This window comes from Zonotrichia leucophrys, chromosome 6 (assembly GCF_028769735.1).
Source record: "Zonotrichia leucophrys gambelii isolate GWCS_2022_RI chromosome 6, RI_Zleu_2.0, whole genome shotgun sequence".
Classification (NCBI taxonomy): domain Eukaryota; kingdom Metazoa; phylum Chordata; class Aves; order Passeriformes; family Passerellidae; genus Zonotrichia; species Zonotrichia leucophrys.
This window is the reverse complement of record NC_088176.1, coordinates 13,347,549-13,373,645: the sequence shown is the minus strand read 5'-3', so window position 1 is coordinate 13,373,645 and position 26,097 is coordinate 13,347,549. Positions and strand designations below refer to the sequence as shown.

Genomic DNA, 26,097 nt, shown 5'->3' with positions numbered 1-26,097 from the left:
CCCCCAATATACTGACATACAGCATTGTAATAAATTACTGCTCACCTTCTTTTCCTATCCTTTCCCTATATCTGTGCCATCTGTTTTGCCTGATCACTTTCCTATCTTCATCTGGCTTATCTCAGTTATCAGTGAAATGTAATAATTCTTATCCTGCCTTGCAGCCCAGCCTGATTACATATACTGAAGGTCATAATCTGTGCTGTGAAACTGTACCTTACTGATGTCAGCATGGTTTGAACTCTGGCTTCTGCAAAACTTTTCCAGCGAGTTTTTGGGTGGTTTGTGATCTGTGTGGGAGGTGGCCACTAAACATCTTTATGCCTTAGATGTGTATTAATCTGTTAATGAAGCCTTGTATGCCTTTCTCTGCATGAAGGGCTGGGGCTTTCTGGCCTGACTGCCAGGTTTGATTTCTCACTCTGGTGCTTGCTCACAACCAAGCATGCCCTGAACCTGCAGATGGGGAGGAGGGGTTTTATTCAGGATCTTGGTTGCTTAGGGCTGAAGAGGTGACATGCTCCAAACACATAGTATGAAAACCCTGAGGCAAATCATATTGTGGAGAACTGGGGAGGTGGAAGCTGCCCAGAGCTTTGGGGGCAAATGGATTAACGTTGTTGCAAGCGTGTCCGTGTCAGGACTGGAGTGATCAGCACAGGAAAGCTCTAGGAGTCATTTCATGGCTGAGTTAAACCCAGATGAGGCTTTGCTTCCCTCCTCCACAGAGCACCTGTGTCTCCATGCCTCAGTGTCCTGGCCCTCTCTGTGTGTAGCATGTGCTCCATATACATCCCTTTCCCCTTTCACCTTTTCTGATTTTTGACTTCTTAAAACCCTCTGAGTATTATTTCCCTATCCCCTGATGAAGAACTCACTTAGACTTAATTTGTAAATAGCTTGAATATTACAGGGCAGAGGTTTTTGTGATTTGGGTTCTTTCCCCTAAAAGCATGAACAAGTACAGCCTCTGCATGGTATCAAGAAAGAACTGCTGCCCTGTGTGCTAAGATAAGGAAAGTATATGTTTGACTCCTCTTCTTCCTCACCATCCTGATTACTTTTTTCAAAATTCTCCTAAATATTAGAGTTTGAATTTATTATACGTGTGTCTGTATGGCAAAAGGAAAAAGACAAAAATAATTTGTGGCTTATGGCACTCGTAAAAGAGATTCCTTCCACCTCCAGTTTTAAACTGAAGCATTCTTGATTTTTAGTTGTTCTGGCAGACCTGAAAGGATTCTCCCTTCCCCCTGACCTCACTGGCATGCATGGATTGCTGCTTATTGAAAAGTAATTTTCTGTCATAGATTCTAATGGAAAAGTTTATATAAAATGTCATTCTATATATATATGCATGCATTTTTAAAACAATACTTGTTAACTGAAAACTTTGCCAGTCACATCTGAAAAAATACTAGGATTGGTCTTGGCAGTCCCAGACCTTAAAAAATAGAAAGGTGGTATTTTATAAATAGAAGAGATATTCTTCTTTTGCATTATGATTCTTTAAGCATTTTCTATACATGAGCAAATATTTAGACTTTTTTTCCAAAGCAGTGACAGCTGGAATATGAAATCAATTCCACATGTCCTCTTGTAGGGTGTGAGGTTATAAGAAGAAAAAGCCCTGGACCACATAAGGTTTGTGATAAAATGTGAGCAGAGATGACATTACATATCTTTTCCCACTGGTGCAGGGAATGTTCATTCTGTTTTTCTGCACAGGCTTGAAATTGGTCATGGGCCTGCTTTTGTTTATTCTTGGTGTCTGCTGCTCAGATGCTGGCATGGATTTCACAGCAAGCATACTTTGTCCAGAGGTGTCAAAAGTTGTTCTAAGGAAAGGTCTTGAGAATTGATGGGTCAAAGGCAAGTAGTATCTGCCTGACCTCCTCTATCTGTGACAAGTACTTAAGGCATCTTGGGTGAGGCTGAAATAAATAGGATTGAAATTGAAAAATGATCCTTTCTGGAAGAGTCTTTCATAAAATGTGATAGAAATAGATATGGCCTGAAAAGAAACCAGAATCATGGGGTTGAACCAGGCAATTTGTTTCTCTAGTTTGCAACCTGCTGCAGCATTGTGTCACTGTTGTATTTTAGGCAGCTCAGAAATTAAAAGTCTGTTCCCTGGGGGTTGTGCTGCCTGCCTGCTCCCTCCCTACAATTGGAGTCCCTGAGGGTCTCCTTTCCTTGTTGTCAGGATTGTTGTAATTGCATCATCTCCTAGGGCTTGCTCAGCACTCCAGTGTACCTGTCCTTTGATAATAGTGGCATCTTTTCACTTCCCTGCTGGGTCTTCACCTGGTCTTCATTGCAGAATCAGGACCAAGCTTTTAGATTATGACAATTCTTGCTTTCTGGTAGGATATTGCAATCATAAGAGACACAAGGTGAAGTTTTTAAAACTTTAAAATCAAACAAAAAATCTCCCAGACCCCATTGCACTGAAGCTGTGATGATTAATCCAGCTGAGCATCAGCTTTAACTTGTCTACAAGACCTGACAAGTCAGGACAAACATTTCTATCCTGAAGGTAATGGTGGTAATTCAAAAAAAGTGTAGATGCTAACAAGTTCTGAGGATCAGCAGAGGCAGCCTGCCATACGCAGGATGCCAGTTTCTGGTTTGTGGGACATCTGACATCAGTCTGATTTAACACAGGAGCGATACGCTGGTGGCCAGGTTTTTTGAACCCATGTGGAGCAGATTTCCTGGTAGTTTTTTGCAAAACCAAAGCCTTGTAGCAGAAAGAGAGACACAAGTGAAGTCCCACTATGAAAAACAGTTTTGGTTTGCTAATGGGAGATGCCTCAGCAAAAAGAGAACCTGGAGCCTTTTTTGCTGTCCTCCTGGTTATGGTTGTTGCCTGACTTTTGGAGCAGATGCTGGAGGAGTTGACTTACTTTTTGATGATTTTTCTCAGCAATAAAAGTCCTCACTCTGTCCTTCTCACAGTTCCTGCTATCCTGTTCAGGACTTGCACTGTCCAGCTTATTCTCCCTGGGTCTGTTGCCTTTCCAAATCTCAGTGTGAAGGTACTAGACTAGAAATCCTGTCCTGGGAGCATAGGCTGCACCAGACCTTCAAGAATGCGTCATGCATCGCACCCCTTCACATGCTTCTGTTGTGCATCGCTGGATCTCTTTTCTCCTCTACTGCTTTTTGGCATCCTGCACTGGCCTGTTGCACAGCCTGGGGAAGGATGCCCTGGGCTGAGTGTCCCAGTGCTGGCCGTGCCCGGCTGTGCCAGGCGCAGTGCCCCGCTCCCTCCCCTCCTCTTGCTCGGCCCACATCGGAGCCCCCGAGAGCTCTTTGTCTGCCCAGTCCTCCATTCCCACATGGCGCACCCTCCCCAGCAGCCCTCTCCCCATTCAGCAGTTTGGGCTGAAAGAACCTTGGCTAATTACGCCAGGCTGAAAATTACCACTTTGCCTGTTTTCCTGCTGCTGGGCCTATTTGTGTGGGGCCTGTAGTTAGAGGGAACAAAGTCCCCCCTGTGGAGCCAGGCAGGCCCCAAGTGTGAAGCTACAGGTACGAGCAAGAGGGGAATGAAGGGAATAATTACCAGCTTCTCCAGGTGAAAGCCCCGTTAAAACTTCAATAAGCCAATTAGGGGCCAGGGTGTGTGGTGGGGAGAGTCTCCCCCACCTATAACTGATTCCCACCAGGCAATTAACAGAAATCATTTCACGGAGAGGAGGATAAGAAATGGCTCTTAGAAATTGTCTTGAGTTGGGGGGGCCTAAAACAGCACGACTGCTGCAGTGGTCCTCATGTACTCCAGCCTCCCTGCTCACTGTGTGGCCTGAAAATGTTGGTGGGGCTAGGAGGAGAGGGAGGAGGGAGGGAAAATGGCAAAGAAAAAGGAATCGCTGGAGCTTTACACCTGGGCAGGCTTTGAGGAAGTGAGGGCTGCAGTTCAGAGCTTCTTGTAAGGCTGTGTGTGGGCCCAGAGCCCCCAGCTCAAGGGGGCTGCTGGGTCTGGGGGGGGATTGAGCTCAGGGTGTCTTCCCCATGGGGGCGAGGGTGAAGGAAAACAGTACTGACCAGAGCAGAGAGGGGAAATGTGATGGGTGTGAGGGCTGGAAGTGGGTGTGCAGGTTGGTGAGAACTGAATGCCAGGCCCTCAGAGATCTGCCCAAGGTGCATGACAGTCTGTAGGTACAAATGGTGTCCAGTGTCTCATACTGTGCATTTATCTCATCCAGGGATCATGTTTTTCTGCTTCTCAGTCAGCAGCTCCACCTGTTCCTTCCTTTCAATTAATTCCAAAAAACCCAGGGAATTTTCTCAAGATGGAGATTTTATGAAGTTATCTTGCAACTCCTGTGTACTGTGTTGCAGATGGCGTGTGCAGCAGTTGGAGGTAGAGCTTGCTGTCTGGTGGGTACCTCTCAGGAGCGTTGCCCATTGGTGTTTGAAAGGCTGCTCTGGGGAGTAGAGCAAGAGTAGAGCATAGGATGAAGTTGCTACAGATGGCTGAGATTTCTGTAGTGATGTTGGAAGGGACAATGCTTTGTGTGAGTAAGGAAGTTGAGACACCAGATGTGGTTATTTCACCTGCACTTGAAAAAGAAACAAAAAACCCAAATAAACCTTTAACTCCTCAAAACACAAATGTACCTTAGTAGCCACTTTCTTTGAATTTCTAATGTTGTAGCTTCTGAGCATTAAATATTTTCTTTGAGATTTTGTTCTGATTACTGATAAGCTGATGTAACTGTGCTGTAGTGGTGTTAATTCCCTAGTCTCAAACTGACCTGAAAGTCCCTAGATTTTGTCCTTTTTCTTCTTTTTTTTCTCCCCTTCTCTTTTTTCTCAGAAAGCTCTCTGTTGTCGGAATAGAGAGCTGTATCTCTTGCACAGCCCAGATTTTAGACTCAGAAGTGATTTCTCAGTTGAGTCATGTTTTCTTTATTATTCAGCTTCTAAGATGTAACCCCAGTGGTTGCCTGCAGAGAGCTCTGCTCACAGAAAGGCCTGGTAGGCATGCACAGACAAATCAGTTTTGGCACGGACTTTGATTTTTGGTACAAGTTATTCAGATCAGTGCCTGAATTATGTTCTGGATTAAATTTCTGTTATGGCTAAGGAGTCTCTTTTTTCCTGTAATCACAGTAATAACTTGAGCATCATTTGGGATTTAAATTTGGTCTCAAGAGTGATAAGGAGTTTCTGTACAAAGGCCTCTGCACGAACAACTACTCCATGCCTGGCAAGCCCAGAGGTTTGGGAAATGAGGAAAGATAAAGATTGTTAGACATAGCATGTAAATATGTATTTTGCATTGTTAAAAATAGATTTTCAAGACTTTTAATAAAAGAGCAGGTTGATGTCAAATACTTGCAGCTACAAAAGCAGTTCTGTTTGAAGTTCTGAAAAATGACAGCAGCATTGTGAAAAGCACTGTTCCAATATTCCTCTTGTACAGGAACACTCAAGATCCTAAATCAACTCTTATAGAGCTAATCTGAATGTAGTCCTCTTTTGAACATTTGTTTCTTTCTAAAAGTGTGTGTCATGTGGAGTATTGGGGAAAGTATTGATATTTAGATGTGAACAGGCCTAGGAACATCAGGACTGTTTTGTGGTAGTTTCTAATCAAGGGTATTTTCCATTCAATACTGTAGTGTGGAAGAGTGTGCATGTGTTTGTCCTGTCTGGAATCTTTGCCTTTATGTCATTGAGCTCAGTTTTTTTCCAGAAATGAGACTTGTGCTCTCTGTCTGGTGGCTTGTTTTCACAGAACTTACCTGCTGCAGGGCTGCTGAAGGGACACTGATCAAGGTTGCAGGTAACTTGGGCACAGAGTATGGGGTGAAACTGCAAAGAAGTGAAGGCAGGATGGAGGTGTCTAGGTTGGACACCTGCTAAAGCAGCTTGCTAGAGTAGGAGTGATCTGTCTACCATGCCAGGAATTGGGCTTATGTGAATAAGAAAAGCTTTTTTTGCTCTTCAGCCTGAGTATCTCTGAAGTCTGGAGGAAGACATGAAGTTAGAGGCCAAGGAGGAAGGTTGGAGAGGTGAAGCTGATGTTCCCTCTGTCATGAGGCATGAAGTGTATGAGATGGGAGGAAGTGACATGAGCATTTCTTCTGTCTTGTGAGCTGGAGTTCTGCCTCAGATGTGACTTCATATTTCAATCCAGCATCTCTACAGTGCCCTTCAGGACAAAATGTAAATGCTGTCTTTCTGGGGAAAGACACTTTTCAGTGGTCCACTTGAGGTAGCATATGAATGAGTTATTAGTGCATCTGTTCATGCATGTGTCATTGGTGCTCCTTGCAAGAGCACAGGATTTCCTTTTGGAGCAGTAGTGGTTGTCAGTGTTGCAGGGTTCATCATCTTCTCTATGCATTTTGTTTTCTCTCTGTGCTGAGTCCATGGTGGGGTGTGGCAGAGCTCTTCTGTACCTTCTCTGTGTGACATTTATGTGGTATATCAGGAGCATAATTTAACTCTGAGTTGACTGGTGCCTTGGGGGATGCTGTAGCATGTACGTGAACTCAAAGAAGCAGCAGCAAACCTGCCAGAGCTTTCCAGTCTGTTTCTGGAACAAGCCTGGCTATTTGCCTTCAGCTGCTGGGTCTTTTTGGGAAGGTTATTCAACAAAGGTGAGGCTGTGCTGCAGTGGGTATCTTCTGCTTGCTCAGGGTGAGCTTTAGGTGCTGTCTTACCTGTTGATTTTTGTTGAATTTATGGTTACAGAATGTTAACATATAATCCAGCTGTCTTGACTTCTGAGATACTGAAGATGCTTGGTTCAGGTCTCTGGTCATCCTGCGAGAAGTACAAAGTACAGCTAAAGAAACTGGTCTAGGACAGTGAAGGGGCAACACCAGCCCAGCATGACCACCCAGTCCTGGGTTTGTCCAGCATTGCCTGAATCTAAGGCAGATGGGATTTCTTGCATATTTGTGGTACCTGCTTGCTCATAAAGAAGACGCTAAACTGATGCTGTGCTATTTTTTTTTTCTCCTTGCAAATTAAATGCCCCTGCAGAAGGAGCACTTGCTCCCCTGCACTCTGTCTCCCTCCCTTTGTGTGGATCTGGTCTGTTGGAGAAGTCTCATGCTGGAGGTGGTAAAACTCCCTGTGCTGGGTTTCTGACCTCCTCCTCTCCCCTTCACAATGTTGTTACTGTTGCATCTGCTCTTCAGCAGGGGCTCCATCAAGTTTGTGTGACCTTAGCACTGTATTCATGCTGGAGGAGTTACCTTTCATAATGATGTCAACTGATGAGGCTGGCGGGATGGTGGCGGCCGCGATAAGACATGACATGTTCTAATGATTCGCCTTGGCGAGCTGAGTGTGTGTGTTGGGGGGGCACAGAGGGGCTTGGAGAGGGGAGGTGGGGGCCCCACAGGTGCCGACAAAGACTTTGACCTTTGCTGCTATAATATCAGTGTTTCACAGGCAGGGCGGTTCGGTAACCCACTTTCAGCCCATCAAAAATTGATTTAATTGCAATTTTTTCCCCCAATTAGGAGCACTGGAGCTTAACTAATTGGAGTAATAGAGAGTAATAAGGCTCTGATAAAAAGCCTTCCTCTGCCTCCTTTGTATCTTGTGTCATCGCCTGTCAGAGGTCAGAGAGCTTGCATATTCTATTAGGCAGAGTTGCCTTCATTTGTACAAATTAGTTTACCCAACAGTAATTAAAATGCCAGTGCGGGTCGGGGAGAGCTGAATACAATTGATGGGCACGTTGGTGAAGGATTTGACAGCTCCGGTGGCCTCCCTTGCCAAAGCGTGTCAGGGCTGAATCAAAGGCTACACAAACCCACAGACCCGTGCGTTTAACCCGCGGCACCGTCGGCACCAACTGCTCTCTCTCTTCTCCTATCTCCCTTTTGGACTTGCTTTCTCTTCTCCTTCTTTTCTCATCTCACTTGAGACTTTTTAAAGTAGATGTTTCCCATCTTTGAGCTGTCCTTTCTGTTGATCGCTTCCATAACACTGCTACCAACCGCCCCATCCTGTCTCCCTTGGTTCTCCCCCTTTTCTCCCCCCACCTTCCACATTCCCAGCTGCAGGGCTCTGTCAAGTAATAACTTCTTTGTTTCCCAGTCCAGTGAGTCTCCATATATAATAGTTTCCAAAATGGAACAACGATGTCCAATTCCAGGGGGCGGGGGAGAGCGCCAGGAGGAAGGAGCGGGCTCTTGCACGTGTCAAGCAGATTCTGGATTTGAAATCCCTGAAGAGCAGAATAGAGCTAGAGAAGCAATCTGTTTACAGTACAGGGAAGGGCACAAGCCTGGGGCACAGAGATGTATTGAGATGGGAAATGACCTGTTTTACCCAGGTTCCTTCAATGACTTTGCATTGCAGGATTCCCAGCTCAAGCAGGACCCACTCTGGAGGCTGAGTTGATCGTGGGGAAAATATGTGTGGTTCAATGTGACTTGTGTTTCTGGAGCTGATACTGCTTCCAAGCCTCAAGATAAACAGCTTCTTTCCAAAAGGACTAATGGGCATCTACCTCTGTTCCTCTGGTTTGTTCACATCTGGCAATGGTCTGGCCAGGATGGGGTAAAGAGGGATGCTACGAGTCAAACTGTAGTTGGCACCTTGGGAGCAGCTATGGGATTATTGCAGCTGGAGTGTAGCCAGAGCACTACTGCTGTTGCCAGAAATGCCATGGGATCTTCAACAACCACAGTTCAGTCAGATGGAGAGTTCTTGTATTTCTTCCAACAGCACTGCCAGGATGTGTGCTCTCTTTCATTTCCTGGCCCAGCTTCTATTGTGGGGGGATGATGTCTAATGAACGTCTCTTCTGCAACAGAGAGAAGGTCTGGCTTCTGGAGAGGCAGGCTCTTGGTTGTTCTGTTGTTTTTGGGGATTTTTTCCCCTCTTGTTTATTCCTCTCCTCTCTGTCAGTAGGGAGTTTCAAATAAAAAAAGAGGGCATCAAAGTATCAGATGAGTTGGAAGATTCCTTGTGTTGGACAACAAAAATATGCTGTTTATGAAGTATGTGTATCTCAATGCTGTGCAAAATTCTTGCCTTTCTGGTTTGGTTTTTGGCTTGGTTTTAGTTCCTAGGGGATCCCTGTGAGGACAACATGCAAAAGAAGCAAGCCTGATAGAAGGCTTCAGCCTGTTCTTCCACACTAAATGAAGTTTCAGAAGTTTTGGAGCCAAGCTTTACATGCTTTCCTCCAATCTGCATGTTGGTTTAGACATAGGAAAGCTGACTTCTGTTGCTCTTTTACCTGAAGTAAAACTGTCACCTGTGAGAGGTTCCCAGTTATGAGACATCTGAGGCTTCAAGGTGTGTGCCTGCAGATCAGACTCAAGGTGAGGGGCCCTGTATCATGCCCTGGAATCCAGACTTTAAGGTCAGTTCACTCTCAGGCTTCAAGAATTTCTCATTGGTACCTCTTCTTGTGCACGTTGTCTTGTGAATGCTGCATTCTAATGCTGCAGTGAAGGTGGCCTGCTCTTGTGGGAGAAGTCTTATCTTTGCTTGCTAATGGGCTCAGGCTGTTAAAGATAAGGCCTGCAAACCTGATCCCACTGAAGTATGAGACAAAATTCCTGTTGACTGAATGGAGTCAGCTTTACCCAGAAGAGACTTGTTTGTGGCCCTGAGGCCTGTATTCGATGCTGGAGAAAAATCTCTTTATCTAATGCTTTTTTTCCTCCTTTTTTTTTTTTCTTTTTCTCTCTGAGGAGTGGGGGGTAAGGACCAAGGAGGGAAAGCTGAAGTCCAGAACTGACAGCATGAGGGAGGATTAAACCTAGCTGTTCCTCCCACCTTTTTCTCCCTGTTGGTGTGCCTCCATGGTAATTTAGACCTGTGGCAACCATCAAAGCCTTGTGCATACCTTCTGCACAAAGGGATCTGTCTCCCACGTGAGAGTGTTCTCTGCTGGGACAGAGTCAGTTTGTCCCCCAAAAGAAAAATCTTAAGCACCCAATTGCCTGCTTGACTGACTCCCTGACTGCTATTGTGTTTCTAACCACAGTAATTGACTTTAGTAGTTATTAATGGATTATGGCTGGGGAGGGGGAGACAAAACCCAACACCTAGCTTTGTAGCAGGGGAACCTCCTGACCAAAGTGCTGCTTTCCAGACATGGGGCTTGACGGACAAGCTGCCAAAGCAGGTGTCTTTTGCTTGTTCTCCTCTGAGGTGGGTGACATTGGCAAAAGAGAAATGTTCCCTCCTGTCCTGGACTATGGTGGAGAGAAGGTAGGCATTGAGCAGAAACCATGTTTCCAAAGATGACATGCTGGACACTTTCTTAATTGATCATGGTGGCTGCTGCACAGCAACAGGAATTGGATTTTCCATAGACTCTCAGACTTTGGTCAGGGACTTAGATGGAGAAGAGTAATGTGAGCATTCTGCAGCACCTGGCTGTAGGGACAGCCCAGTGCTACAGGTGCTTTGGCTGATTGCATGTGCACTGCCAATGAACCTGGAATTTTGCATGTAAGACATCCTGGTTGGAGACACTTTGAAATAGCTCTAGTTCTGCAGGCCTTTTCTAGCCTAAAGGGCAGATAAGCTCACAGAACTTGTGGACACCTCCATGGTGTGGTTTGATGGTTTGATGTTATCTGCTTGCCTCTTTTGCAGAGTGTTTTATCAGTGCTGCTTTGGCCTTAATGTTTGGAGAAACCAGTTGCTCAGCTAAACCACAGAGAAAGGAGTAGAAGGAGTCCTGAGTTCCAGTCTTGCTTCCATCTGGTCCTTCTCTGGCTTCGATTGAGTTAAGCCTGTGTTCACCACTTGGCTGCTGAGTGCCTTCTTGCAGCAGCAGTAGTACTTTTCACAGAAGTCAAGGCTGTTGCAAGAATCCATTCCTGGTACAATAGAAGCTTGCAGACACCTTGACTACCAAAGAAAGAATACTGTAGAGGATCAAAGAAATGTTAAAAACTACTCTAACTGCTATTTTTATAGACATGACATTGTTTTCTTATTTTGCTTTCATGTTTCAGCTGTTAGCTCTGTATCATACTGCAAAAGTTCTTTAGGCAAAGCATTGAAATGGCTTTTATTTAAAGCAGGTTCTATTTCCTGTGTTCATGCTATCCTTGTTGCATTGACTTAAACGTAGTTTTGGCATTTTATTCTCAGTAACTGCAATAAATATGGCTTTGTGAGAGATAATTTGTAACTTCCTTAGAAATCCTTGGATGAGCTGCTTCCTCTTATTTGGACTGAGAATGGGCAGCTGGCACAAACCAAGCAGTGTGGTTTGGATAGCACAGCACCCATGTTCCTCACGCTTGATTTTAAGGATTTGTTCTGTCTTATGAACTAGTATGAGGCCAGTGGGTGTCATGTGACCTCTGGAGCCAGCATGTGCAGCAGGGACGTAGCACTGCCAAGATGACTTTGGAATGGGCCCTGCTGGAGGGTGTAAATGGAGCCAAATATTGCTGCCTCTAACAGAGTGCCTGAGCACTGGGGAGGGCAACCTGATCCAGCTTTGAAATTGGCCCTGCTTTGAGCAGGCTGGACCAGAGACCTCTATTCTGTGATTCTTTAGGCCTGTGATGCTGCAGCCAGTTCATGAAAACTCAGAATTTGCCAACAAGCAAAAGTGAGACATGAAGTAGGAAATAACAGTAAATTTTCCATGGGGTCTTTCTGCAGCTTACAGCACTGACTGTATATGAAACATGCTAAGTTCTGTACTGACCCACTTGAAAATGTTGTTTACAGATGTTCCTGTTTAGGTTTTCCCTTTGTATTTACAAATACATTTTATGTCCTGCCAATTCTCTGCAGTTGTGACCTGCTGCATCTGGGAAGCTCAGCTAGTGAGAGTCCTTTGGCAGCTCTGCCTTTGCTGCTGCCCGTCCCTTGTGAAATGTGGTGGCACATGCTGAAATCATCTTGAACCAGAATTCAAAGTCTGTCTTGTAATCTGTTTTCTGTCTTGCTCATGCACTTTCTTCAGAACATGAGGATTAGTAAGTGTTTTTTTTGTTTCTTTGTTTTCTTAAACAGCTCATTTGTGACAGGGACAGCCTGCTGTGGACACATCTCACCTCTGAGAATCTGGGACCTTGAGAGGTGAGTGAGCTTCCAGGTTACAGGGAGGGACTTGACAAGAAAAGTGAATATCAATGCAATATTGGAAATGCTGCAAAAGGGTATTATTCATGTTGTCAATATAGGCAAGGGATGATAGAAGATGAGATGTGTTGAGGAGTGGGGGACAAAGCAAACTGGCGTGGAAAGGGGTATGCGGGGGTGGTTCTGGTTCACTAACTAGGCTTTTCTTCTCAGCTTTTCCAGTTGATGGCACAGCCATCCTGGTTTCTTCCCATTACCTGTATACAGTCAAAATATACCCATTACACCCTCCTTTTCATCTGTCTCTGTTGATGCCTCAGCCAGAGGAGGTGAGGAAGGTGATCCTTATCCTCCCATTCACCCATTTCTCTTTGGTGCTGGGAAGCCAGAGGCAAACACAGGCTCTGAAGTCACCTTGTCCTGCCTGGCAATTCCAGTAGCTCAGAGAGGTGATGTGTGGCAACAGGTTATCTATGGAAGTGACTTAGGCACGTTGTCTTCTCTTTGTCCTAATGAGCACTGAGGAAGTTAATTGCTGTGGCCTCTGATTTGGGGTCTTTGAGTAGTTCCTGTTCGGTGAAGGTGCTGACCTTAGCAACTGGGGAAATGTTCTCAAATCTTGATGTGAGAACTCAACTGCTGACAAATTTGAAACTCTCAGCCTGAGGGTCTTAGTGTAGTGATGGACAGATAGCAAATATTTCACAGGATTATTGGAATGGCAGCCCTGCCTTCCAGGACCAGGACGCTCTGGGTAGGAGTGGCACAGCTCAGATTATCCAAAGGAGTGCTGTCAGAAGTGAGGTGAGCAATGGCAGAAGGGGCCTGAGGAATATTAGTAGAGCTGTATTTGGGGAAAGGGGATGGAGGAGGATTGGTGTGGGCACAGGGTAGGTCTGAGACCAGTTACCTTCTAATCTATAGTTTAAATAGTTTAGATTGTTTAAGTCAACTCTATCAAATACAAATTTAAACCAGCAGTTTTTTTCTCTGAAGTAACAAAAATACTTTCCAACAATGCATCCTACAAGCTGGAGCAGGAAAGAGCACCAGTGCATTACTTATGGTGCATGTTTCTTAGTGATCCATCCAGTGGTGCCTTTGGAGTACCCCAGAAGGATGCAGGCTGTGCTGTGATACCCCTGCCCATCAAGTCTTCTGGCTGTTCTTGAATAGAGGCATCTGACAGGGGTGAGGAGATGGGCAACCCTCTCCCCCCTGCCCCAACCTTTCTGACAGCCTTTCCCAAGGAAGCCTGAAGAGATAATAAAGCTGTGTAGAAAATAGGATTAAGGTAATGAACAAGCACAGCGGAGTTTGATCTTTCAATAACGTAAAAGCCTGAGTGACAGGCAAATAAAAAAGCCAAGGCAACCTAGGCCACTGGGCCTCTGTTGAAATGGCTAGAGTGTCAAACTTATTCTTCCCTCTTCACCTGTCACAGCTGGAATGCACCATGCCACTGGGTCTTTTCCTCTGCAGGGACCTGTGTGTGAGCTGGTAGATTCGTCAGCATTTGCAGGGTGGGAGGCTGAGTAGAAAGCATGGCTGGGACTCTAGTATGTGAAGCTTGATATTATTATTCATAGAAAGGGAGTACAGAGCTATCCTTCCAGGTCTTGACTCTCCATAAACTGTTCATCTTCCCAGCAGAGCTTTGGATCCATCTTCAAAGGCTCCAGTGACTGCCAGAAGGGATCTTGTAGGGAATGCTTCTGTTCCTTTGAGGCTTTTGAATGTTGTCTCCCTGGTCAGACTCCAGGATTGAGAGTGTGGCATGAAAACTTAAAATCTTAGAGCCACCTAGGACTTAAAAACTTCTCCTGAGCTTAATGTGTCCTGAAAACATCTGGCAGTCAGAGCCAGGGCCTCTGAGTTCGCTGCTTACCCTTTTCTTGTGGCCACAGAAGGGCCCAGAGGCTACCCCGAAGAGGCTGAACATGGCAAGGATGTCTAAGAACAGAATCCAGGTAATTTCTGTCAAAAAAAAAAAAATTGGGAAGGGTAGAATGATGCATAAGGTGTGTTCTGGAAAACCAGAGGATCCTTAGCACCACTGAGGTGTTTAGTGCTGTCCAGGATCAGCTAATTCAGTTAGGGGAGTTTTCTTTGCATCAGAGAGGTGAGTAAGTAGCAGTACAACAGTTTCTGTGCCATTCTCTTCCAATGGGGTAGGTGGTCTTTTTATCCAACAGCTGTGATCTGGAACGTGCTACCGAAGGATTTAAAGCTTAAATAACCTTTTGTGTACTGATCATCTTAGTTCCAGGCCAGATAAGTCCTTGGCTGGTGCTTGTCAATGTTGGTCATGGTATGTTTTGTATTTATGACCTTCGCTGTTGCCTGACCCTGGGGCAGCCATTCTCATCCCTCCAAGAGGAAGAGGATAATGTCTTCACCTGTAAATATGTCCTGTGCTTTGAAAAGGGCTTGACTGGTTTTGGTGCAGAGGAAATTTTTAGTGGGGAAAGGAAACGCCTCTTGCTGCATCCCACTCCCACAACTGTCTTTCATTTCTGACTCTGCTGAGATGATGGCATTGGATCAAAGCCACAACAGGCAGCAACAAGCAATTGTCAAGGGAGTCTAAAGCAGGGGAATGACTGCATAATGCCAAAACACTGTCTCTGATGGCTGAAATTCCAGCTGCTGCTACACCTGGCCCTGTCTCCTGTAATGAAGGAGGATTTAGATTTTTTTCATATGCTTTTGAAGCTGGCTAGCTGCACTTGTGGAGGACATCTCTCACCCCTCACATGCTACCCTGTGCCATCTGATTGCTTTTAGATGTGGGGAAGTTGCTGTGCACTAATTCCCACTCTGGATCAAGGTGTGTGTATGTAAAAGCAGCTGTAAGTTCAGTGATTAGAGGCCTGCAAGGGGAACAGTGAGTGATATGGGCCACACGATACTAACCTGTGTCCTTGCATCAAGGATAAGAGCTTACTGGCTCCTTGTCCTCTTCCAAGTACCCTTGTCCTTCCTTTAGTGAAGGATATGATGGCAGCTGCCCCTCTTGCAGGTCAGGTTCCTCTGCTCACTTCTGCCTTTCTCTATTCAGACCGTCCTGTCTTGTTTGCCAGTGTGAGTGTGTGGCTCAACAGAACAGCCACTTAATGGCAAGCAAGAGAAAAGGAAACCTTATTCAGATCCTCCTCCTCTTTTTTCTTCTTTCTATTGCCTTTGGGAGTTTAAACTCCTTGGAAGATGAGGGTCATGCACCACTGACAGCTCCAAGGCCAGCATTTGTCATTTGCCTGCAGAGAACTGTTGCTTCCCATGTTATTGGGGTGGTCTTGCATGTCATTAAGTGACAAATGCCCCTGTCTCAAGGATGCTTCTCCATAAGATAGAATAATCCAGAGGTCTCTTTGCAGCAACTCCTGGAGTTATTCTGCAAAGCCTGATATTTGAAATGGACCAATGATCTGTCTTACATGGTAGTCTTCATGCTATAAACACTTTAAATGCACAAATCCTACAGTGTTCTTTCCTGTGACATGACATGCTGCAGGGCACAAGAGCTCTGAAAACAACCAAAGTTAGCTGTGCCCTGCAAGCCACCCAGATCCTCTGCCTTTTAAATAGCCAGTCTTTGTCCAACTCCTCCCCCCTTTTGAAGGTATTTTTGGCAGAGTGGAGATTTTGTTTGTTTGTTTTCTGTGTTTTTTTTGTTTTTTTTTTTTAAGAACCCTCTAATTTCTTGTTCGGTTTTTCTCCTGCTCCTGAGCCCTTTGAAAGTAGCTTTATGCCGTCACTGACACCAAACTGACACTTTGTGTTTCCCCACTTCTTATCCCTTTATGGCAACAGATGTTGAAATTTTGTATCCCTTTTATCTGTCCCTCTTTGCCCTCTTCCTGTAATTAGGTTTCCCTTGTTAGCAGTACAAAGTGGCCCGGTTTGCTGCCTGGCCTTTTGAGCCATTGTGTCGGAGCACATTTTTTTCCTCCTCTTTCGGAAGAGTTCCTTCCCCCTTAAGTAATAGGCAGGGTGTGGGCCAGAGCTGAGGCTTTTTCTTGTTTCTTTGTTCTCCATTTATCTCTGCCACCTTTTTCAAAGAGATGAAGAAAAAAATAGTGCATGGAAGGGGAAGATACAGAGTTGCATTTCTTGACTGTCAGGCCCCCTGCTCTTCAGGTGTTGAAGGCAGGTGCCTTTGATGTCTGCAGCTTTTGGGGAGGTGGGAGGTAGAGGATTCATGAGAGGGACTTGGGAGTGGAGGAGAAGGGAGATTCAGGTGTATGGATGGTGCCCTCAGCAGAGGGTTAGGAAGGAGTCTGAGGTAGCCAGGCAGCTGCTAAGCAGGTTTCTAATCTGTTCTGCCTGTAGTGTTGTTGCACTGTGCCCTTTCTTTCCAAGAGCCAGCATGAGTGTTACCATCTTTAAGCAGCTGGCTGAAGTTTGCTAATGTGCTGCTATGTTTCTAGTGTGTTTCCATGGGTCCATTGCTAGGTTCCATCTGTCTGGGCCGTGGACGGGGCAAGAATGAGTTGCTGTCTTTTCAACTTTTAGCTTATGTTGATCTGCATCCATTTCTGTGGCTCTTCAGAGCCCATGGAGTTAAAATTTGTGCTCCCTGTGCTGATCTTAAACAGCAAGTGTAATTTGAGAGTTGAAGCATATAGCATTGAACACTATGGTCAGCTGATCACGACTGATGATTTCCTGTTTAAATCCAGTCCTTCTTGACTTTGTCTTCTGTTGTGCTCCAGTTTTTTAGTTGTGTGGAAGTAGGTGAGTGAAATGAAAATCTGCAGGTCTAGTTCTTGGTTATAAGTCTTGCTGAATGTTTTCAATAGAAGTTTTTAATGTAGAGGCTTGGCTCAAGACTTCTTAATGTTGTGTTCTAAAATAATTTCTGCAGAAGAGCATTCTCTCCTCAGCTTTGAACTCCAAGGTTTATGCAAGTTTGAGACCCTCTAATTTAATCACCAAAGGAGCTGTTGGGTGAAGGAAGCACATATATTCAGAACTGGAGTTGGTAGATCAAAAGGAAAGGTAACTGACTCCAAGAAGTGTGGGGTGACTGTTTCACCCAGACATTTAACCTGGATTTATCCAGTCACAGAGAAGTGGGTGCATATATCTGATAACAGGAAAGACAAGCAATAGCAAATGTTACCCTGTCACTGATGCCAGTTTCACAGGATTTGGGGAGCAGCAGAGTAAATGCAGTAGATGTGGAATACCCTTTCCAGTCCTGCTTTTCTATAGATTCATATGCCAGGCGTCTTTTTTCACCAAGGAAGCTCCTCCAGGTTTTGTAGGAAAGAGGCTTCTTATTCCTTTCAGACTTGCATTTCTTTCTCAGCATCTGTGTCTTGGCTGAATACAGTTTTAAATCACAATGACCAATCCAGACCTTGAGATCTTGAGTGTTGTTGGAAGCAGGACTCCAGGCCTATGGCCAGCTTGAGCCTGTTATGGAGAAAGCTTGCTGATGCCAGGAGCCTCTTAAGTCATGGTTTTTTGGATAACTGTCCCTTTTAGAAGACTTTGTTGTGTTCAGAACTCTGTCTCCTGTCTATAATGGATAGTTTCAGTCTTGTCTGTGCAATGTATTCCCATGGTATGCATGTTTTCTCAAAACTGAGGCCTTGCTGTTCTTTACTGCTTTCTGCTTGGGCTTTGGTTTTGTGACACTATGTTTCTGAAGTCTCTTACATAAGCTGGGCATCTTCTCCATTCTTTTTGTTAAGAGGGCTCTGGTCCATCTTAACCTAAATGTAAAATCATTGTAAGAGGAGGAACATACAGGTGTTTATCCTAAATCTTTTCTTCCCCATGGCAGTCTTGGCCCTGTCCCACCAGAAAGGACCATGAGGCCAGCCATCCCTTTTGGATGTGTGCATGTTCAGGGCATGCTGCGGCCTTTGAACTCTTGTTCAGGCATATTTATGACAACTTTACAAGGCCCTGAACAATCAGAGAGCATGGTTGGGGGCTGGACACTCCAAGCACATCAATCAGTTTCATCCCTCTGAGCCAAAGCAAAAGTAATCTTTATTTTTCCCTGGGTTGAGAGAGAATCAACAGAGGCAAGAGAGAAGAATGGGAAGGAGTGAATGAAGAACCCCCTCTGTCACTGGCTAGTGGTAGCTCATTTAAACAGATGGCTTTGTTTTGATTTGGACTCTCAATTTTTTTGTCTCCCCAGTAAAGGAGACCTGCAGAGCTCTGTCCAGAAAGGGAGCAATACAGCCGCCTGTTCCCACACAAGTGGGGCGAAAGGCGAGAGGCTTTGAGAATTCCCTGCTTCTTTTCCTCGCCTCCCTCTTTTTCTCTTCCTCCAAGAAATCACAGTTTGAGAATTCCCCCCTACTCCTCCCGTTGGAAAGAAAGACAGAGAAGACATTCTTGACATTCTTTGCAGAGAAAAGGGGTTAAATGTCTGAATTTGGGGGTCACCATGTTATACAAATTGCAATCTAATCGTTTTTACAAGAACACACGTGTGCTAAGAAAAGGAGCCGTGGACAAGAAAGAAAAGGGGATAGACAACCTTTTTTGTCCTATCTTCTTTTTTTTTCCCCCTCAAGGTTTTGGACTATTGTCATGTCCTGTCTCTCTCCCCTCCTCACCCCCGAGAGGGAGAACATTGGTTTTATAGTTAAATTGGTTCGTAAAGCAGAAGGGCTTGGTGCCATTTCTGTTTGTTTTCCCAAATAAAAGCCCCAGCAGGGTCTCTTTTGCACCGTTGTGGCTTTATTTGAAGAAACTGGCTTTTTCCCATAGCCCAGTGTGTCAGTTTATCCTCTGAACTTAACCTTACGGGAACCCGAACAACAAAAACTCACAGGGTCCCAGAGCTGGAAAGGTAAAGAAATTGTATCTTTTTATTGGACCATTTAAAATGTGTGTGGGCCAATTCAGAGAAAGCAGAAGAAAAGAAGGCAAAACTCCCTTTTCTGTCTCTCCTCTCAACACAATCTCAGACCGTCGTTGGTGTCTTTCCCCCCTACTGCCTCGAGTCCCTTCAGCTGCACTGAGGAATCAGAGAGAGGCATTTGCCCTGAAAATCACTTGAAACAGCGTCTCTGAGCCATTTCACTTGGAGGTGCTCCCTCAAAATTCCCCAATCCAATCCCACACCTCCCTGCAGGAATTAGTAGCCTGGTCTAAATGCAGGGGCAACTTTGGGGTAGGATAGAAGAATAACTTTGCTAAGAATCTGTTTCTCCCTGTGTGCAATACAGATGTTGTTTGATCAAGCCTTTCCCTTCTTAGCATAAGTTGCTGAATCTTCTCAGTGCCTCAGCTGCTATTGCAAAGCACCTAGAAGAACAGCAGCTCAGCTCTTCCCTTTGGTTTTGGTGCACTCTCCTAACTGGGTGACAGAAATTGTGCAAATGCTACACTTGGGATAATTATTTTTAAAAGGATTTTTTCCTTTTTTGTTGTTTGATACTCAGATCAAATATCCCAGTGTTTGGAACTGAACAGGACTCTTTATACCTTTTTTTTTTTTTTAAGTATATGTTTCCCACCTGTCTTGTTTCAAATAGTTATTTGGGCTGAAATGCTGGTTTACTGCTCTCTTTGCTTTCTGAACAGTCATCTGCTTATGTGCAGTAGATTCTTCTCTTTGGTGGATGATCACAGTTCACAGATGAGGATTCCAGAGCAAGTGAATTGTCCTCAGTTTTGCACATCTCTGTTTTCAACAGACGTTCAAAATTCAGCAGTTTCCTAGAGTTTGCATATTTATATAATATCAATTCTAGTAAATTGGAGTCACCAGAAATTGAGGGTAGGGAGAAAAATGTTTTTTCGTTCCAGCTTTTGGAGTGTAGTTTCTTGTGCACTGGAGTCAGCTGGGCAAGATACTCAGCAAATGGGCAGGCTCCAGGGAGGTAGGTGCAGACTTCTTTTGGACTCTGACTTTGAGAAAGTTCTCGGGGAGATCCTGAGCTTTTATGGCCATGCAAATAGTTACAGTGGCTTGGGAGGCCGTGTATAACTTTAACTTGGTGAAGCAACTTTCCATGGGTTATCTGGAAAGCAACCATCTGGGCTCTGCCATGACTGACCTTATTTTGTCTTCATATTAGTGATTGAGAAGGAATAGAACTTGAAGCTGTTTAAAAAAAAAGAACAACAACTTAAAGAAACCAGACTGTTTCTTCCCTTTACTTTGCTTCCGGGCTGCCTGTCTTCTGGAGGTATCAGGAGAGCTATGCTCATGGCTAGATTTCTAGCATGGGAAGGAAAGAGTGAAATGTGGAAATCCTGAATAAATATCTGATTTAAAAAGTAATTTTTAGAAGTCTTGAAGAACTTGGAAATTGATTGAGATGAATCAAAGGATTCTCTATAGTGTCTGAACAAAATGCCTTTCACTGTTGGACTCAACAGTTGGATTTACCAGGCACATCAACTTGGTTTAAACATCTTGTTCTATCACGAAGGAGTCTGGAGCCTAGTGCCAACACAACTTTCCTGTACTAGGGATGAAATAGACTGCTGGATTTGCTCTGGCTCTGTTCCTTGTGGGCAGGTACTGGATTAGTGCCAATATTATTCAGTCTATCTAGATGCTTAACAGGAAGTATGAAAAATTAGGAATATTATGAGATTCCTCAGCATTTGAGGCTTACTTATGTGTTTGTAGGTGCTGGATTGGCCCAGGTGGTTTGTGGTTGAAGTGCTGAAATGGAGAGTTCTTGCTCTAGAGTGGTCTTTCCAGAAGACTTGCACTGTCACATTTGTGATTCTGCCTCTCCGAGCTCCACTGGTGCAGAGTTGTTTCTCTTGGTGCCACCCAGCACTGGGACTGAACGTGGGCACTATCTGGCCCAGGCTGTTCAGTACAAAGACAAGCAAAGCTGCTACCATCTGCACAGGTAACTGCCTGGCTTCCCTGAAGAAGACCTGGGAATGAAACAGATACTTGCTACTGCTGGAGGGGCATGGCAGGGTGGGGACATGGTGTGGTCCTTCCACGTTTGGGCTTACTTGGTCTTCACAGACACTTCCTGAGCAACCTCCACAGCCTGTAACAAGGACAGGGCCTCTGAAGTACTGAGGATCAGCCTACTGGGATTTGAAAGGTGTTTAGGTGAAAAAGGGACCACCGATTAAAGAAGATGACTGTTTGCTGCTGTGTTTGGCTGCTGCTGGGGAAAAGGTCCAAGATAGCTATGCCATCTCTTTCTGTCCCTCATGGAGAAGGTATCTTTGTCTCTCTAAGTTGTTAGAAACCATTGGTGATGTGTTGGTGTAGGTACTGCTGTTCTGTTGCATGTTCGTGGGTTATCTTGATCCTTTATGGGTTATTAAGGATTAGCTGTGGGTTTTGCTCCCAAGAAAGGGGGAAGCTGTTCAGGTATGAGGTTTGAGGGGAGGGGTTATTTGGGATAACCAAGAGTGGACAATTTGTGGGCACTAACTTGTGATCCCAAGACTAGAAGAGTTGTGGTGGCAGAATTCCCTTCCCAGCATGGGCTCAGCATGGCTATGTATGCTGCAGCACATAGAGCTAGTCTGGCATGGTGATAGCTGTCCAGAGACACCTTAATCTGCTGAATAAAGGGGAAATACTAATCGTGTTCTGCATCTTTTTCACCTTAAGTGTGCCCATGCCAGAACACATTGGTGGTTTTTTTGTGTCCCCAGTGTAGAGCACAGTAAATTTTCCCCTGGTGCCAGATGGTTAAGTGCTTCACTGTAGCAACTACCACATTGCCTCTGTAAATTGCCAAAGAGCTGCTCCTGTTTCCAAAGGCTGCAGATCCCACCTGAGAGCTGCTTTGGCTGACCTGTTCTTGGGCCAGGAGAACTGAACTGATTAACAAACCAGCAAAGCAAGGTTTACTTTGCTGCAGTAAGTTGCAAGTATCTGTGCTCATTTTATGCCTACAGAGAAAAGCCAATCCTTTTCTGCTTCCTTTTTTTTGTTGCCTTTTCTTTCATTTTTGTTGCCTGGGATGGAAATGTAAGCAGAGGGAGGAAAAGTGGTGTGACTCTGCTGAAGTGCTTGGGTACCACTGCAGTGATGTGTGAAGGCAAGGAGAAACACTGGGAGTGAAGCACCTGGGTGGTGCTGAGGGTCCAAGCTGCTGGTGCTGCCTAGAGCTTGCTGGGGTAGCTCACCTCTTGGGAGTAACTCCTTGCTCCTGCCTGAGCAACTGGCAGAAGATTCTTATGCATCTCACAGATAATCCAAGGATTCTTGTTTGGGAGGGCAGCTGACTCCTCCTCATACCTCTATTGTGTGTCTTACAACTCTGGGCCACACATACATCTTGTAGGATGAAGAAGGTTTTGTAGAAGCCTTGATAAGGGCTGTGTGCATGTCTGTCTGTTCTGCTGGCTTTGCAGAATGGCAGATGGAGGGGATCTCTGTGCTTGGAAGGGTGGGGGAGTGCCAGAGCACTCATGTCCATCCATGTCTCACTTCAGAGTGGATCTGATGACTCACCTGTGCCAGCCAAACCCCACTGCTCTTGCTCATGGTGCTCAAACCATGAGTGCTTCAATCTCTCAACCCACAGACAGGTGCAGAATTGCTGCTGAGTTGGTTTACAAGTAACCTTCCAAGGGTTAATGTATTGTGAGAAGGTTGCAAAGGGCTGAAGCCTGGAATCCCCTCGATTCCTTGCCTGGAGAAACACAAAGTCCAATAAGCCAGCACCCCTGGATTCGTGTTGGGGGGGATTAATTCATGCACTTGATGTTAAAGCTTGTCCGAGAGGTTTGCATGGGGGGGCCATTGCTAGGGCTGGTTGGCCTCTCTAAATGGTTGCTAGGGCCCTGGCATCAAGGTCCAATGTAGCTGCCCACAGCCACGGTCACGGAGGGAATTACACAGCCACAAAGAAATTGTTATTCTACATAATCTGCTCTTTGGAGAGTGACTGTGGGGAAACAGGCTGGCCCCAGCATGCCGCCAGCTCTGTGATCATAGAAGCGTGCTGGCTGCAAAGATCGGCCAGGGCTCGCCTTCTGATCTGGGGACACCAGGGCTCGAGGCGCTAATCTGCTTTATCAGCGATTTCTCTCTCCTGACACAAAGGTGTTTACTTGTTTTAACATCTCCCAGGACTCTATTTCTCCTTTTGTGTGGTCTTTATCCCCTGACGAGGGCTTTAGCCCAGATTACAGACAGAATTAAGGCATTTGGCGATGTGCCTCAGAACTGTGTGATGCTGGATCAAGGAGCAGAATGTAACAAAATAATGGAGGGAGATGCTGAGAGTGACCCCACTGCGGGATCCGTGCTGTTGGCTTTCAGGACTGCTTCATTGTCCTGAGAAACAGGAGGCTGTTGGTGAGGGGTGGCCATGGAGCAGAGTTTGAAAAGCAGGTGCTTCAAGTTTTATTGTGTCCAGCATTTTTGATGTAAAGGGTGTGAGGAGAAGGAGAAGGAAAAAAAGGAGGGTTTGCAATAGGTGGCCATTTCAAGAAGCTGGGCAGATTGCCCACTCCATTCCCAAGAGTCTGAATACCACTGGCTGCTGCAGCAGGTGGAATGACACTGGGACAGGCTTTGCCATGCACCTGATGCAATTCCGTGTGACCCAGGGAAGAGGCTCAAGCTTCTTGAAGCCTGGCAGGCCGAGACCTCACCAGACACTATCCACCAGGTGAGCTGCTAGTTTGCATAGAAACAAGCAGCAGAGTGATACCACCACAAAGCACTCAGCATAGAGCTTTGTGGAGATCTTGCTTTTGCTCTTTCACTGCAAGCAAGGAATTAAAAAGGAGGAAAGGGTCAAAAAAAGGAGAAAAATCTAGCCTTTGGAAAGTCATCTCCAGATGATTGATCATTGGGGTGGTTGCTTGTGACCTATCACATTCAGCCCCAGATACGGTGTTTGTAGAATGTGGTATAACTGGAGGGGGTTGAGGAGAGCAGCCATGGCAGACTGGGTTGGGAAAGTCTGATTTGCCTGTGGATCTGTGCTGTGTGTCAAAGATCTAGGGAAATACCCCAGTGGACAGTATTTTGAAGGACAGTATGGGATGGGATTGAACATGTAAATGGCTCTTGTAGACTATTTGGAGTCTCACTAAGCTGGGAGTTGTCTCCTGTGAAGTGGAGCCATATAATTCAGAATGCTGGTCACTTCTCCCATTCTGCTGGGGGTCAGCTGCATCTGTACCTTGGCTCTTCCTCTTCCAGCTGGGACTCCTGCTGGTCACCCTTCATGACCCTTCATGGTTAATGGCCCAACCAGTAGCAGAAGCTGGGGCTGGCAGTCAAAAACTATGTGGGCTTTTGTATTCTGTTATATCACAGAAATGAGATCTGGAAGACTTCTGTGACACCATCTCTGCTCTGGCCAGCTGAACTGGAAGGGCTTTTTGCTCTGAATTACTCTTCCCCTAATGTGTTTCATTGCAGTGGTCAGCTGTTGACCTGTTTAGGGACCGACTTCCACCGTGGAGCTGGAGTCCTGGATGTGTTCTATGAAACGCCCTCCCTTCTCCTTTCCTGTGGGTATGACACCTACATCCGCTACTGGGACATACGGACCAGCACCAGGTGAGCCTGCCCTGCTGGGGCCCACGTGAGGCTCCTGCACTGTCCTTGTGCAGCGTCTGGGAACTCAGCTCTCACTGAATGAGCTCCTTCAGGCAAAGTGGATGGAGGAATGGAGGCTCAGCCCTGCTCTGGTTTGTGTTGCCCTTGCAGGAAGTGTGTCCAGGAGTGGGAAGAGCCCCATGACAGTGCCCTGTACTGCATAAGGAGTGATAAGAACCATATGATTGCCAGCGGCTCTTCCTACTACGGTGTGGTGCGCCTCTGGGATAAGCGGCAGACTCGGTGCCTGCAGGTGAGCACCAGTGGGAGACTGAGCAGCAGCAGAGCTTCTCAGCTGTTCTCTGGCAGCCCAGTGTGCATGCCCAGTGTGGAAAGAAGAAAGAGGGGCTGCTGGGCTGTCTTTGGGGCTAGTCCCCCATGGCAAACCTACCCTATATGCAGAGAAAACCTGCTTTCTCAGACATCTCAGCCTTTGGATCTGTAACACCACCCAGCATCTTTGGGCTGACCTTGTTTCTGAAGGTTGATTCTCCTGTTTTTTGCAGAGCTTTCATCTGTCTTCACCCACCAGCAGCCCAGTGTACTGCCTCCGTTTCAGTACCACCCACCTGTACGCTGCCCTGGCGTCAGCCCTGCACGTCCTGGACTTCACGGCCTTGTGAAGAGCACCACAGCTGCTTCTGGTGACCCCAACTCAGCAGAGCTGACACTTGGCTCAGGGAATTGCAGGGCAGGAGAGGTGAGAAAGGCCCACAAGGCTTCTGAAGGAATGTTTTTGCCTGCCAGAAAGCTACAATGAAGAGTGCACAAAGGGCCAAACTTTCTCAACCATACCTGCCTGTTAGTGAAAATAATAGGCCAATTGTCTGTACCCTTTTTATTTTGTGCAAGTCAGGAATTGTTTTATTAACTGTGTTACTTTTTTTCTTTTTCTTTTTCCTTCCTTTTTTTCCTGTGGATACATCATTTAGAGGGGCAGGCTGAGCCAGGATGCCCCATCAGCTTTGTGCTGGTCAGTTTGAGATCAGCCAAGCTCTAAGCATGTGAAATAAGACTAGGCTGTGTGTGGGGTGAACTGATTTGGTGGAAGGGAAGGGTGCCTGGAGCGAGGCCCACCTTTCTCCTTAACTTGCTGTTCTGACAGCTGCTTGTGTTGTCCTTCACAGCCAAGAGCAACAATTGAGCTAAAAGGCAGAGCCAGCCCTGCTTTCAGTGTGCCTCCCCAAGCTGGCCGTCAGGTCAGGCTGTGCACTTGGCAGGGCTGAAATGGTTGCGTTTTGCTAAATAAAACTGTAAGGAAACAAAAGAGATTGTATGTTTTGTTTCAGGTTCTGAAGGGGCTGTGATGTTACCTGCTGATTGCAGGGGCCTGGGTGGGTGGGGGAGGTTGGACCTATTTTCAGATCCCGTCTCCATGTCTTATAGATCTCTCTCCCTGGCTAGACCCTGTGACACTGCTGCATTGAAGGTGATTCCTGGGAGTTTGGATCTCCTGTCACTTTTTCAAACAAGAATTCAAAAATTAGGATCTGTGACCCATTTGGTGCCTGCTTAAT

General features: G+C 45.8%; 1 protein-coding gene across 2 annotated transcripts in view; it reads left to right on the top strand.

Moving 5' to 3' along the window:
• FBXW4 (F-box and WD repeat domain containing 4) overlaps positions 1–25,849 on the top strand; it is a 59,123-nt gene extending 33,274 nt beyond the window's left edge. Inside the window, exons 6-9 of one of the 2 annotated variants that reach the window (XM_064717046.1) lie at positions 11,983–12,048; positions 24,401–24,541; positions 24,692–24,833; positions 25,087–25,849. In XM_064717046.1, coding sequence (XP_064573116.1) covers positions 11,983–12,048; positions 24,401–24,541; positions 24,692–24,833; positions 25,087–25,203 — 466 coding nt within the window. In that variant the 3' untranslated portion in view covers positions 25,204–25,849. The remainder of the gene's footprint in view (positions 1–11,982; positions 12,049–24,400; positions 24,542–24,691; positions 24,834–25,086) is intronic. The other variant, XM_064717047.1, reaches the window with a different exon arrangement.
• The last annotated feature ends 248 nt before the right edge of the window (positions 25,850–26,097 follow it).